At 54.2% G+C, this 15,486-nt stretch overlaps 1 protein-coding gene across 4 annotated transcripts in view; it reads right to left on the bottom strand.

The window, feature by feature from the left end:
* The window catches only part of TEX264 (testis expressed 264, ER-phagy receptor), a 33,376-nt gene extending 18,315 nt beyond the window's left edge, over positions 1-15,061 (bottom strand). Inside the window, exons 1-3 of one of the 4 annotated variants that reach the window (XM_033209050.1) lie at positions 14,927-15,061; positions 11,662-11,953; positions 1,613-1,834 (exon numbers count right to left, since the gene is read on the bottom strand). In XM_033209050.1, the coding sequence (XP_033064941.1) occupies positions 1,613-1,834; positions 11,662-11,919 (480 nt within the window). In that variant the 5' untranslated portion in view covers positions 11,920-11,953; positions 14,927-15,061. The other 3 variants (XM_033209057.1, XM_033209067.1, XM_033209039.1) reach the window with 3 other exon arrangements.
* Between the last annotated feature and the right edge of the window lie 425 nt (positions 15,062-15,486).

Raw genomic sequence — 15,486 nt, 5'->3', positions numbered from 1 at the left:
CTGACCCCACAGAGGCTGGGAGGCACAGGGCAGCCTCCCAGGTCAAATACTGCCAACAGGCTGATGTCCCCAAATATATCCACCAGCCCAGCCTTTTCTCAACTCCAGGCTACACATACCATTGCTGACTCCACACCCCCCAACTTAGATGTATCTCAGGCAGCTCCCCTGACATAGCCCAAATAGCTACCTTCCCCCCAAAACCAGGGCCTCCCTCAGTTTCCCACATGTCAGTGAAAAGCATCATTACATGCTTGCCCACCTGCCCAGGCCAGAGGGGAGCAGAGCCCTCTGTGACTCCCTCATTGCCTCTCCTTCCCCAACAGCGAATCCACCCAAAGTCCATCAGTTCTATCCCATAAGTGATTGTAAATCTCTATCCTTATCCACATCTCTGTAGCCACTGGGCCTGCCCAAGCTGCCACCACTCACAATAGGATTCATGATAGCCTCCTAGGCTAATTCCTCAGCCCTAGGTCTAAGCATCTCCACCTGGTCCCAGGTCTATGGTCCAGTTCCACCATGCCCAGAGATGGGACAGCCCATCTTGTACAGACGTGGCTCCAACTGTGTTATTTTCCTGGCTGGAACACTGCAGTGACTTCCTGCTGCATGTAGATCAAAGCTCTGCCTAGAAGTTCTTACCTCCTCTCTAAAGGCTCTTGTAGGACTCTGCCTTGAGGTTGTCTCCTCTGAGAAGCCGTCCCTGATCATTCTGTCCAAGTTGGTTCCCCGACTTTTCTCACCCTCTCCTTCTCTAGCACATGTCCCATTTTTGTCTGACATTTATTACCTATCTTCACCACCTCACTGTGAATGTCTGTTTCATGCACCAATGTTTCATTCACATTGTGCCCATTATAGCACCTGGCACGCAGACAATAAATACAAGTTAAACGAATGAACAAAGAATCACATCCAAACCCAACTGGGGTCATCTCCCTAGCACCCAAATTTACAAAACATTTAGGGGAGGAGGGATGTGTAACAGGGCATGTTTTTAAAAAATCTATCTCTGTAGACACAGAAATCCCTGTCAGATGACCTGGTGGCTGGCTCTCCTTCCTCCAGGAAGGTTGGGCTGCCAGCATTGCCAGTGGCCAAGTCAGGAAGTAAAGGAGACAGAGCCTGCCACTGCTGCTCCAGCCCTGGCCTCTGGGAGCAGGTATATAAGCCCATGCAGAGGCAGGGCCACGGGCAATACATGATTACCTGGGGCCTGCCCAGACACTGGGAGCCTCAGGTCCTTGCTGTGCAGGTCTCCAGCAGGATGAGAATAAAGTGGCCTGTCCATTCATCTGAGCCAGAGTGTGGGATAAGCACTAAGGATGTCTTTGGTCAAAGCTAGAGAGCCAAACTAACCAGACTAGGTTTATGAACAAGCTCTCCATGCTCTTGGGATATGCTCCAGCTCCCACAAGATCTTGGGCATCTGAAAGAGATGCCAACAACCTCTGCCCATCTTCTTAGCTCCACAGGTACCTGTTCCATGAGGGTCCCAGGGTGCTGCTCTGCCAAAACCACCTCTTCCTCCCATTCTAGGCAGTCCTCCTTAGCTCCACCCAAGGGGCCTGGCTGTCCCCAACACACACACCCCAGGCCTGTACCTCACCTTGATGTAGGTGTCCAAGGCAGGATGGACACGGCGGGTAGCCAGCCAGATGGACAGGATGGTGGTGTAGGGGAAGGTGGCTGTCACCACATGGCTGGGTGCCGGGAAGGAGAACACCTTGAAGCCAAATTTCTGGTAGAGGTCGATGAGCTCAGGGGAGGGCGATTCCTCACCTTCACTCAGGATGCTGCCCACGGCACATCGGCACTTATCAGGGGGCACCTGGGGAAGCAAAGCATGGGTGTGAGAGTTGGGCAAAGGAAGGAGGCCCTCAGACCTCCTTCCTCCTGGGGTTGTGCCAGATCAGGCCTAAAACCACCACCAGCTCTGACAAGCCATGCAGCCCCAGATACCAGGACAGAGCTAGCTGTTTTCTTACTGAAACCCACCTATGGCCCCTGCCTGTGGCATCGTACCACAGGACTCTCATCTATTCCTTCAACAAACATGCCACGCCCTGTGGAAACCCAGGGATCATGCTGAGGGGTTAGACTTGGTCTCTGCCCTCCCGGAGGCCAGGAGAGGGAAGGACAGAGATGACCACTGAACCATCACCCTCCACATGCCTCCACTGAGGGGGCCATTCCACCCCACCATGAAACCCTCTGTCAGCCCCCACGCCCCAGGGCCACCAGCAGAACTGTACAGTGGCTGATCCTTCAGCCTGGGTCCAGAACAATCCTATTAGCTCATTTCCCTCCTATCTCCTGGAGAAGAGCAGGCTTCATGGGCAGAGAAATTATGGCAGGCAAGGGAGCAAAGAGGAGTAGGAATAAAGAGCTCAGAGCCCTCCAAGGTCATGCCCTAGGAAAGCAAGAACGCGCACGTGTGTGTGTGTGTGTGCGCGTGTGTTTACACACATGCTTGCAGGGTCAGGACCTGGCAAGTGGGTGTGGAGGGGCTGCAGGAAGTACCTGTCAGGACATAGGATTGGGATCACTGGCCTCTGAGTTGCTGGTGAAATTCTGTGAAGAGATCATCCTCCCCATCCCTCTTGTAGGGCCAGCTACCATCACCAGAGCCTCTAGACTTCTTCTCCAACCCATGGCCCATCCAGGGACCTATCCCACTTCCTAAGTCCCTTCCTGGCTAAAAGCCAAGACCACTGGGTTCCCCTCCAAGTCTCTATAGGTTGTTAGTGCCTGTACTTTCCACTCTGCTCCCCTCCCTACCTAACTTCCCTCCTCTGGCTCCCAGAAACCTCAGCCATGTAAGGCTCCTGTGTGAGCCTCCACCACTTCCTAGGACTGACCCAAGGCTGCAAGGCCCAGTACTCATTTCTCCGCCTGGCATCAGGAGGCCTCACTTTGTCTCACCTACTGCTCCCTGTTTCCCATGTCAGCTTTCCAGGTGCCTAAGTCTGTACCTGCCTTCAGGCTGGGCCCTCGGAGACATATGATCTTAAATCCAAGAGATTCAGCACAGACCTTGTACCCTCAATCCTGGGTTTTGCTCAACTCTAAAGGCTCCTTTCTCCCCACCCACCACAAAAAAAAATTTTTTTTGCCAGCAGTTCACCTTCACAGGGATGACCCCTAAGTTTAAACAGGCTTCTCCCTCTACCTCCACTTACTCCCCTCCCTACCCCTCCTTCCCAGCACTGTGAAGTCATTCATTATTACCTGTTCTCACCTCTCCCTCCCATTACAGCCCCTTTCCAAGCCCTCTCTGAAATCCCCTGGGGGTTTCTCAGCCCTGAATGGCCTCCTCTACTGAAGCCAACCCAGTCCTTCCTTTTAGTCACAGTTTGCCTGGGACTTGGGCACCTATTCCAGGCTCTCACCTCTAAGCAGACCCTAACGGTAACCCTCAACTGCCTGTGGCTCTGGTCCCCTTGCAGCCCCCTTGAATCCTATGGCATCCAAACTGGGCTCAGAGCTTTAGTGGCAGGCAACAGGGTGTAGTGGTCAGAAACAAAGCTTGAGAGAGGCAGGCCACGGTGTGAATCTGAGTCGTGTGATTCTAGACAAGTCCCTTGGGTTCTGGGAGCCCCAGTTCCTCAATATCTATTACAGAACTGCTATATTAAACAAACTTCATGAGAGCTTAGCCTGGGCCCAGCATTCAGCAAGTGCTCCATAATTGTTGGTTATTAGTAGCTATGACACAGTCCAAACAACTGTCCATGGCCTAGAATGCTCAACGACCCAAACCTCTGAATATGCAGCTCCTCCCTGCCTGTCCTTCAGGTTCAAATGCCCTCTTGGAGAGCCTTTCAGAGTGGTTCAGTGGCACTCTCTTCTTCCCCAATAATTTGCTGTAAACTCTCTTGACCTCCACAAGTCTACCTTGCACACAGTCACTTCTCTTGGCCTGAACTCCTCCCATCCCACCCAGAGGCACAGGAGACCACTGCAATACCACCTCTTGTCTCTAGATGGTGCAACTGCCCTACTCACACGCCAAGACTTGAGCATGACCAGATAGGAAGGAAGTTACCTGGTGGACCTCCTGCTGACAAGCCAAGGGACACTGCCTGCCACAAAGCCTATCTTCATGTCCCTGACCTTACCAACCTGTGCTGTGCAAAAGAAACATCTACATAAGTCACATGGAGAAACAGGTGGAAGGTCACTTGATCTCTTCCTTTCTACTGCTGGTTTGCCTGGGTTTGAGTTCCAGGGTCTTTCCTGGGAACGCTTCAGCAGCCCTCATGGGACTCCCAGCTCAACATCCTCTTCAGTAGCCAAAAGGCAACAGAACACATGTGGTCATCTTGCTTAGAACCGCTCAATGGCTCCCAATTTACCTCTAGGATGAAACTAAATTCACAAGCCAAGTAGGCAAGGTTCTTTTGGAGTGGCCTACATAATACTGCATGAATTTGCCCACACACTCACCTTGCACTCCGTTTCTGCAGCCTCAGGCCCCAGCAGGGGCACAGCCCAGATGGGCAGGCACCTACTGAGTGTCTGCATAGCAGAGGGAGGGATGGATCCAGGCTCTGGCCCAGCCCGCCTTGCCAGCCTCTTCACCCGCCACACCCCCACACACACCCACATGAAACTATTTGCAGCTCCCCAAACATGCCACGTCCTCCCATGCTTCCTGCCTTTGCGTAAGCTACTTCCTCTGTCTGACATGTCCTTCTTCACTCTATTCCACAGTCCCTTCTGCCTGGGAAACTCTTGCCCATCCTGCAAGACTCAGCTCAACTTTCCCCTTCAAAGCCTTCTGTTGCTCTCCACCAAGCAGCCCCTCCTCTCTGATCCCAAGTACCCACCAGGGAGAAGGTCTTGTGCTGCACTGTAACTGATGGCCTCCCCATCTCTCTCCATCACTCCAGGCCTCTAGGCAAAAAGGTCCAGGATCCTGCGCACACAGAAAGTTCTTGAGGCATGCTCAGTGACAGTACATGCATGCACACACAAGCCCTGCACCATAACAAACTTCCTCTTCCTCCACCTGGAGAAAAGGTGGAGCTCCTGTCACAGTGGAAGAAGGGAGCTAAGAAGGCAGGGCTCCTAGGATCCAGGAGGTGTGTGGGGCACAGCAGCTCCTTTCCTGGCTGAGCAACCCCCTAATTCTACAAGTAAGAACACTTCCTACCCCCTCCCCTGCCCTGGCCTAAGTGGGAGCCTAGAAGGTCCCTCAGCAAGCCTACCACCACCCATTAAGCAGCCCCATGCAAAGTTGAAGCTGGGAAGTAGCTGAACAAGGCACCAGCAAGGAGGAAATGGAACAGGCCCTAAAATAACCCAGAGAGTGGCAAGGCTGATCTAGTGGCAGAAGAAAGCTTTCCTGGCCTCCCAGTAAAGCCCAGACCCGCCTCCAGGGAAAAGGCCTACTAAGGCTGTCAAGCGCCCAGAAGGCTGGGATGTCCCGATGGGCAAGAGACCCCATCCACCTTGGCTCAGTGCAGTATCTTTATTTGGGCCTAACCCTAGGACACAGGCCTGGGCCTCCCAGCTCTACCTGCCTGCTCCTCTTCCTCCCCAGATGAGCTATTTCTCTGGGTACCTTTGCCCAGAACAAGAATTGGATCACAACTAGTACCTACAAGAAACCACACCCAGGAAACAGGGCAGTGGCCAGGCCCACCACCACTCGGGGTAAAGACAAGCCCATCCAGGATGTGTCCTCAAAGCAAGAGTACCAGGAAAACAATAGAGGCATGCCAGACCCCAGAGCATCTCCTTTGGGCAGAGAAGCCTCCCAAGTCCCATTACTGGGAGAAGAGGGCAATCTGCTTAGAACCTGAAGCTTTCAGGTCTGAGCTAGTCCTAAGGCTGGCCCCACTGCCCCTTCCTGAGTGGTGTCACAGTGCCCTGCTGACCCTGTTGTGTGAGGCTATAGTGAAGACAGCCACTTCAGGGCCCCTGCCAAGCCAAGACTTTGATGAGTGTGGGAACTGGACAAGACTGATAATCTTTCAGGATGCAGGAATGAGAAATGGTATCAGCGGCCCAGACCAAATGTAGCCGTTGGGTTCAGGGTTAATAGAAACAGCCAACCCCAGGCCCACAACCTACACAACTTGACAGGGATAGCAGCACCATCTCTCAAACCCAGGCACAGAGGGCTGCCCTTACTCTTCCCATGCCAGCCTACTGACCCAGAGCTACCCAAGTTAAGGGGGAAAGTAGAGGCAGGGCCCTTCATTTGCACTGGTACTCCCAAGGGAATAGAGGAGCTGCACTGGCCCATGACTAGAGGGTTGATACGGGACCTCATTTGCCTTCCTAGGTACTATAGGTCAACACGCCAACCCCCAACTTCCCTGGGAAGCTTACGCCCAAAGGCACATGGAGACAGGCACCAGTCAGGACACGAGATGATGCAGACAGCCAGGCCAGAGGACAGGACTCATTCTTCAGGCTCGGGAGGAAAGAGAGGAGTCAACAAGATACCAGCCCTCAAAGGTGAGTTTACTTAGAAACCTTTCAGGAACCTTCCTCTATACCCCTACACCTTCAAACAGAATCCTAAAAATAGCTGATACCTGACCAGGCACTCACCACTTTCTCCAGGTGCTGCCTTCCAAGCATAAACTCATTAAATCCAAACAGGCTTCTGTGGTTGGTACTGTTTTCACCCCTGCTCCTGAGGCCCAGACAACCAAGCCATTCAGCCAACGTCACACAGCAAGGCAGTGCTGAAGTCAGGATTCAAACCCAAGCAGACCAGCTTCAGAGCTGCACTACACAACCCAGAGGCATCCAAGAGTCCGAGAAATTGGCCCTGGCAAGGAGCAGGCTTCACAATGGCTTTTCCCTGTACTGTGCCGCCTCACATTGCCCAGACAACCCGCAGGAGGCTGGGACTAAACCAGAAAGGCAGGCAGGGTCCCTAAAAGTACAAAGTCCCAGTGGCATGAGGTCCTCAGGCAGGACTGGATGTCCAAGTGTGATACCCACCTATTAAGGGCTGGGTATTGGACCATATCCTTATCAATTAGCTCCCATAAAACAAAAACCCTGAGGTAGGGATTCTTTTATCCTCATGTGACAGATGAGGAGACAGACTCAGACAGGCCAAGTGAGTCACTTAAAGTCACACACTGGTTAGCAGTGGAGCCTTGATTCAAACCTATAAGGGCAAATCCAAAGCCCCTTCCTCTCACACCTCATCTCACCTCACCTCAAGGACAGTTCTAGTGGGCAGAGAGGAGCTCGTGCTTCCAGACCTGTCCCACATAGTTAACCTGCTGCACAGCAAATGCCTGGACTCCACCTGGCAGAAAATAACCATGGAGTAACCAGGATAGGAGGCAGCCTGGGCCCTCAGGAAACATCCCAGCCCACATTCCCATTTGCCTTGCTGAGGAGGTCAGTCCTGGGAAATCCTACTCCCTGACCCCTTCCCAGGCTCCATCCAAACTAAGTGCCTCCAGGGAGGGCAGGGAGTCTCCTCTCCACACATACTGAGGGAAGTGGGAGTGTGACACAGGCCTACATCAGAACTCTCACCAGCCTCAGCCCCTGCAGACCTAGTGGCCCTGGGCCTTGGTTCTCATTGGACTAGGGGAAAGGGGGCTTTGATGGCAGTCTTGCTTACTAAAGGCAGAAGCAAATACCACCAGTTTCCCAACCCACTCCATGCCTGGAGCAAACACCACCTCCTAGGTGGTAGGTGTAAGCAGCAAATACAGGTCCACATAAATTGAACTAGCTGCCACACTCCTCTTGCCCCAGCCAGGCTCCCCATACAAGCAAGCAGGCAGGTTGCTTAAGCCCCAAACACAGCAGCGGAAGTGGTGGTGGCACAGAGTGGGGCAGGAGGTAGAGGGCCAGCATGGCAGACAGGATGGGCCCACAGGCACAGTGACAGCAGCCCATCCACTAGGGCCTGTCCACGGGCCAGAGCAGGCCAGGATCAAGCGACGCACTCAGGGTCCTCCCAGCTCCTTCCTTCCCCTCCAACACTGAAGGCTCCCAGAGGGACAAGGCCCAAAAAGGGAGCCTGAAGTCACTTTCCAAGCCCCCAGCACCCACCCCAGAGCAGAGCTGAGGGCAGAGCAGTTTTTCTAGTTAGGACCCTTCCCCAGCCATGCAAGGGCAGTATGGACCAGTGTGTGTAAGGTAGCAGATCTGTGACTGATATCCACCTACACGTGACCCTTATCTCTGACTCATCCCCCTTCCCTTGCATACCTTGAAGAGGAATGGCCCACACTCCATGAATGCTGGGCTCTGAGGTGGGTGAGTACACCCATGAGCCCCTGCCAGGGTCTGTCCACTTCCCAAGAGACTTCTTCCCTACCTTCCCATCCCCAACCATGCCAAGGCTTTCAGGGATGGAGAATGGAATCCTTCCTCCTGCCTCACAGGAACCACTCACCCAGACCTGCAGCCTCTTCCCATATAGGACTCCAGGGCTCAAGGCTAAGAGCTCCAGCAGCAGCTACTATGAACAGGTCCACAGCAACTGCCGCTGTCCCACCTTAGTGGTACCCTTTCTTGTGCTACTTCCTGAGTCCACACCCAGCCTAGGTGGGACCAGCTTCCTCCCTGCCCAGCTGAGGACAGGAAGAGGCATGCCTAGGGAACTGTCCGTCACACCTCATGGGGGTGGGCAGCATCTAAAGGTGGCACCTCTCACCTGGTTACTCACCACGCCACTCACAGAGACTGACACAGCTTCACTGCCTCTCCACACTCACAGAGAAGCAGATACTGGCACCTGTTGTTCTGGGCAAGGGAAGGACACAATGGGGCTGGGACACTCAACAGGTCAGCCTCTATTCTCTTTCTCTGAGAACCAGAGCATGCCTCAGGCTGCATACTGCTGGTGGAGGCAGCCTAGGGGGCAAAAAGCTTGGGTTCTCAGCCCACTCCAAGACCAGAATGGGGCCTTTCCTCTAGGCTCCTAACACCCACACACTGGCAGGTCCTGGTCCCCATGATACCCTAGTGCCCAACACAGAGCCTCGTACAGAGCAGGTGCTCAGATATTTGTTAAATTAAAACAAAAACGTATGAGATCAGTACCTTACTTCTACTATCTGAACCTGTTTTCCCCTCCATAATAGGCAGTGTGGACCAGGAGGCCTCAGGTCCTTCTGGACCAGTCTGTGATAGCCATGAGCACCTGAAGCCTGGGGGTCCATGGTTCCCTGAACCTGTTACAATCTCTGTCAGGCAGAGAATGCAATGACCAGCTCCCAGAGTAGATGGGGACCCAAGTGTCCCTGAGCCATCCCACGTACCAGAGTGTGACGTAGCTCTAAATGGGGACACAGGTGTCCTCTGGACTGACCCAGGACTGGGAGGGGCAGGGTCAGAAGGGCCATCTTGACCTGTTCATCATCCTCTGTGCCAGCCAAATGACCACAGCCAGGCCAAGGGTCTAGGTTTGCTCAGTCTGACCTCTCAGCACATGTTAGCACAAGTGGTTTTCCCACCTGTCTTTGTTGTTGTTAAGCATCTGTTGAGGGCTAAGTGCTGGGGTAAATGCCTCACCTATATCACTTAACTCCTCTCAGTCTACTATGAAGCAGGTATTTTATCATTACTCTGCAGACAAGGAAATACAGGCTCAGAAAGATTATGTGATATGCCTAAGATCACTCAGCAGGATAGTGATGGGATAGAATCAGAACTCGGGACTGCTAGCCTCAAGGCTGTGCTCTCAGGCCACAGTCCCCCAGACAAGCACCCAAGTCAGACTATGACCAACCAACCCTGGAGACCCAGGGCCCACCCAATGGGGTCCACCACATCTCTGGGAAAGCTGCAGGAGGCAGTGGCCAGGCCAGAATATCCCATGCCAGGTTTCTTCCATCTCACTCGTCCCTAGACTAGCCTCCAGCACTGACCCCACAGTACCCTGCTGCCTTAGCCCTTTCCCATCCAGGAATTAGCACCTCCAACCCAAGAGGCAACGTGTTGATTCCAGAACAGACAGACATGCCAATGGGAAGAGAGCCAGATCCAAGGACTCTCCTTGCAGAAGGCTCTGACTGGGCCAGGTGTGGAAGGAGGAGCAGGGGCTTACACAACAGAGCCCTTGAAGGGGTGAGGGTCACACATCTGGTCTAGGAGCTCCCCATAGCCCACTGTCTGTCCCATCTCACTCAGGCTCCAGTGCTCCCAACTTCAGTTAGTGCCATCTCCTGGCCATGTGACTGCAAAACCTCAACCAACCCATGTCACCTCTCACCTGGGCCCAGCCCAATCTCTTCTATGGCCTCCTGCCTCATCTCCTTCCCTCCTCCACTTGCCCTTCAGCTAACTTCCTAAAACAAAGGTGGCAAATTGTGCCACACCCTTTTCTCAACCTGCTGTACTTCCCCACTACCTGGCTGGGCAAACCCTCCACCTTTCTCCACCCACGACATGTCTACTAACCACAATTCTCCAGTCATCCCATGTCTTCAGGCTCTTGCTGTCGCAGTTTTCTTAGCCAAGTACCCCTTCCCAACAGAGCAAAAATTCTACTTACGTGAGAAGGCCCAGTTGACATCTACCCCTTCTCTGAGCCTCCCCAGCAGACTCATGGCAGCCTCCCTGAATCTAGAGCTCAAAGTTCTGTGGACATCAAGCACAGTGTCTTGTTGGAGAATCACTTGTGTGGGGCTGACATGTCAGCCACACAGAGCTTCCTGAGGGCACAGCCAGGTCTGATTCATCTCCAGAGTGTAGGTGTAGAGTAGAACCTGGCACAGACAGGGAACCAGCACACCCTGTTTCAACTAGTGCCCCAGTGAGCCAGTTAGCAGACATTGGGTAGGCTGCAGGGCTTGTCCACTTGAGTTCTCCAGGCAAAGAAATCAGAGCTGGGGATTCCAAATGCTTGGTTTGGCACGGCTTAGTATTAGAGGCTGAAGAACCCTTGACAGAGCTGCCAGCCCATCCAGCTGTGGGCAGCACCACCCCATAGCATAGCAGTAGGCTACATTGGCAAGCTCTGACTCACCATAGGTTGTAAGAACAGCCAGACGCCCACAGGGTGCTAGTGATGCTGGATTAGTCTTTGACATCAGCATTCTGAACAATCTTAGTAGCTCATCTGGCTCCACTAGCCCCCTAGGCCATCTCCCAACTAGGCCGCTTGAGGTCTAAGGAAATGCCATATCACTGGGTTGAGGGGCATCAGAATGGCTGAAGAGGTAAGATTCCAAGCCCCATGCCCAGGGACTGCCCTCTCATCCCTCAAGGGCCTACAACTATGGCAGGAGAGCTGAGGGATGGAAAGCACAGAAACAGCAAGATGTAACCCCAAAGAGTGGGGAGAATCTGAATGGCTTGGCCTTAGAGCACTGGCCCCAAATGGAGATGCAAGGAGGGATGACAAGAAGAGGAGGCAGGGGACCAAAGTCCTGGCAGAAGCTAGGGATTCATGGTGGTATAGTCTACTGCATTTGGAAATCCACAACTAGCCATGGGCAAAGGAAACCAGACCTGGGCAAACAGAAAGCCCATATATGGATGCCGGGAGCAGAAGTCCAGGCTAAATCTGGAAGGCGCTTCAAGCTCTTAGAGGAGGGGTGTGCAAAGCCAGCTTGAAGATTCTCCCACCCTTTCCTCAGCAACCAAAACTACCCTCCCCAAAGAAGCCCTGGCCCACCAGGTCCATTAATGGGGCAGAACCCCATGGAGGCTCCTTACCATGTGGGGGTTGTCATAGTAGACAGCGATGGAGCGGAGCTTGGGAGAGATGCTGCAGCTCTCGGTGAAAAGCCGCCCAGTCTCACCATAGGGCCCCATGTGGAACTTGTAGGCCACAGTGACGTTGCGGATGGGGGGTGACCCAGCACTCACTGCCACCCCAGCCAGCAGCCCTGAGTACCCGGCAAAGGCCAGCAGCGTCAGCAGCAGTAAGAGAGTCAGGCCCCCAATCAGGCCCAGTAGTAGCAGGTCCGACATGGCTCTGGACCCCCCACACTGCACCTCAAGGCAGCTGTAAAGGAGAAAGAAGGGAGAGGAGGCTGGTAGCCTGCTCTGACAATGTGCCCACCTGCCTGCCAAGCAGTTCTGGCCCAACCTCCTCAGTCCTGCCTTGGGTGCTCTGACCCAGAGAGGGGAGGGGCCAGAGGTGTTTACACACAGAGTGACCTAGAAGGGAGCTACAAAGGATGACTGAAGCCACAAGCCTCTTTATTTCTTAATCGCAGTTGGTGAGGATCTCAGAGCAGCTCTACCTGTGAGCTGGCAGCCCTGGTCATACCTGGGGAAACTGAGTCATAGAGGGGCACAGGAGTGAGTCAGCCAGAGATACACTCCTGGCCCTGAAAAGTCTCCCCCAAGATGCACCAGATACCAGCCAGCCTGCCTTTCCTCCACATTACCTCTTCCTCCCCACAGCTGAACCATGCCACCAGCTCAGCCTCCCCAAGCCTCAGGGACGACTGCCAGAGGGAGGACTGGCAAATGCTAAGGTTCAAACACTTATTAATGAACAGGGGGACAAACCATACTGAACAAAAATCCATGAGGGAAAATGTGCCTCAGGAAGAGAATTCCATAAGAAACTCTCCTTTTCTAAGTACATCTGGCCTTCAGGGACCTTGCAATCCAGCAAGCTCACCCATCCAGAACCAGAGGAAAGACCAGAGCAAAACGGCCTGAGCAGCTAGAACAAAGTCCAACACTAAGCTTCCCAGACTTGAACCACCAATGTTAACAAGCTTCATCCCAATTTTCCAGCCCATAGAAGAAACAGTGAGGAGTAAGAGGAAAAGGCTGCTAAAAGGGGAGTCGCATAGCAGGAAGAAGTAACAATTATCCGTAAGAGGAAAAGAAGCTGTTCAACAGCGGGCCCGGGAACGTAACACAGAGGCCAGTGTGTGAGCTATTCAAGGCAGGCTGCCTAGGTCTTCAGGCAGCTTGGGGTCAGAGGCCTAACCCTCTTACAAGGAGGGCTTGACCTGAGTTGCCCAGGCGGGGGGAATAAATCACAGCCCAGAGAAGACTGTTTAAAGAGGAAGGGAGCCATGTGACCCACTGGGGGGACATTCCCACCTCAATTATCTAAAAGTAATATTTAACATTTAAAAGGTTTGAAGCTGAAAAGGCCACACTGCAGCTTTGTGGAAAACTTAGCTCTGTGTAATTATTTCTTCCCTGTGGGTGCTGGGTGTTGATTTTACGCAAAAAAAAAAAAAAAAAAAAAAAAGTCCTTGGAGTCAATGAGCACACAGTATTTGCTCACAAAGAGGCAAAGTAAATTTCTAGACTTTTGGTGTCAGGAAATTGAGGTGTTGCCCACTAGTCTCACCCATCTGTGCTTCTACCCATCAGTATCTCTCTTTTCTGCCTGTCCTACTCATCTCATCTCCAGTTACTTTCATTCCAGTTTTCTTTGATAATGATGAGAAATCTTCCACAGAACACTTATTATATGCCAGGCACTGTCTAAATGTTGAAACACGGCTACTTCATTACCTCAAAGCAATCAAAAGAGGTAGGTAAGGCTAAAGGTGCAAGTGGTTAGAGGTTAAGAGACTCGCCCAAGGTAACACAGGTATTAAACAGAGCCACCTGGATCAAAATGCAGGCAACACAAGCCCAGACAGTCTGACTCCAGGCCCCAATTTCCACTTTCTCTCTCCTCTCTGGTGACTGGCTTCCAGAAAGGCTCAAGCATTAAATCCTTGTTGGACATCTCTGAGCCCAAAGCTGGAAAACTCTCAGCATCTAGGCCCCCACTTGCCTTGGGAATGACAAACTCTCATCCTGATCTGCCATTTCAGCTGAACACTTCCTGTCTCCTCAAGGAAACTTAGTATCTACCTTTCTCTTCCTCTCACTTCCCAAACTGCTCAGAAAGGGGGGGAAAAATGCACCTGTGCATCTCAGAGGCTTGGTCGGCACGGGGAGGGGTAACGTGAATTTCCCCTATATTCAAAAGTAAAGGAAGACGGTCTGGGAGTTCACCTGAAATGCCAGGCTCACTTTTAGTAACTGCTTGCATCCAGTGCGGCAGGAGCCGAGCGCTCCAGTGCTGGGAGCTGAAAGAACAGCCACCCCTGCCCAGGAAATAATCACTGAGCCAACCATCGTGCCCTGACTGCCCTCCTCAGGGAAAGCCTACAGGGGCCTCTAAAGCACCGTCGTCCCATTCTCAAACCCCTTGGGGAAATCAGAAGCTAAACCTAGCTTTACAAGGTCAGGGCTCTTCACTAGAGCTCTGGTCACGCCCCTCTTCCTGGAGGGCTCCAACCACACTTGGCGCTCAGAAACTGCCGCTGCTGCCGACCTTGGGCAGACTGCGCCCTCCCTCTAGCCTCCGCTCAGAGGCCCGGCATGGACGCGTGCGGCCGGTGCCGGCGAGCGTCAGGGAAGGCTGCGCCCAGCTGGCTTCCTGGTGCCGCTCACGTGCGCGGCGGCGGAGGGCCGGGCCCTTAAACGGCCCCAGTCCTAGGCTAAACTTCGGTGCTAGCAGGCAGCGGGTGGACTATGGTGGGTGGGGGGCCGCCGCCTCCCACTTTCGGATTCCAGCCCCTGCTCATCCCGGGCCTCGCCTATTTACTCAGAGCCTTTCTCTTCGCCCACCTCCTCACGGAGCCCCACGCACATCTGTAACTTAAGGGACGCTAAAGTTTGCAGCCCAGGCTGCGAGGCGCGGCCTTGGAGGACAGAGGCGGAGTTAAAACGCGACTCGCGCCTCTTTCCCCCACCTCCACGGCCCCGGGGCATGCCCCGCACCGGTGGCCGCCGCAGTGGGCTGCCCGGAAGAGTAGGGGCTGCCCCAAAGTCGCATCCAGGCCCTCGGACCCGGCCGAGGCCATCTGTGGGCAAGACGATGCAAAGAGCGGCCCGGGCCGCGGGGGTCACGGAGGGGACACGGGGAGTCTTGAGGTCGCGCCAGGGCGGACAGGGGTCCCAGACCTACGCCCCAGCGGGTATGCCTCTTCTCTGGCCCGGCCCTCACCTCAGCAGCCGCCCGCTGCGGACGCCGATCCGCGCAGGCGGCTCAGGGCTCGGTTACGGAGCCTGCGCGCGCCCGCCGCGCACGCTCGCTCCGCCCCCTCTCGCGGCGGGACGTGGCCGTGGCCGTGGGCGCGTGCTCGCGGGAACCGGAGCGCGGAGGCCTGCCCCGCCCCGTCTCCATGGCAACGGGCGTGCACCTAGCCCCAGCGCCAGCTGCGCGGAACCCACGCCGTACCTTCCCGCCTCCAACAAAATATCCGGTTGCTGAGGTTGATTTGGCAACACCCCCGGGCATCTGAGTTGGCAGGAGCACCACAATGACAGCCTGGCCCAGACTTGGGTACGGGAGGCAGCCCAGTGGTCCGCAGTAGAGGGCCAGGCTGGGGGCCAGGGAGCTGGGGCTGAGGAGAATTTGTACAGGCTAGGGAGGTGCAGCACAGCAGTATCAGCCTCTGGCATTTGCACCACCTTTAGTCCTGCCACTTTCTCTCACTGTGGCTTCACAACAGACTTGGGAACCAAGCAAGGCATACACAGCTGAGGAAGCTGAAGCCCAGTCTG

This window comes from Trachypithecus francoisi, unplaced genomic scaffold (genome assembly GCF_009764315.1).
Source record: "Trachypithecus francoisi isolate TF-2019V2 unplaced genomic scaffold, Tfra_2.0 Lachesis_group0, whole genome shotgun sequence".
Taxonomy (NCBI): Eukaryota; Metazoa; Chordata; class Mammalia; order Primates; family Cercopithecidae; genus Trachypithecus; species Trachypithecus francoisi.
Note: the sequence above shows the minus strand (reverse complement) of the source record. Positions and strands in the feature narration are given on the sequence as shown.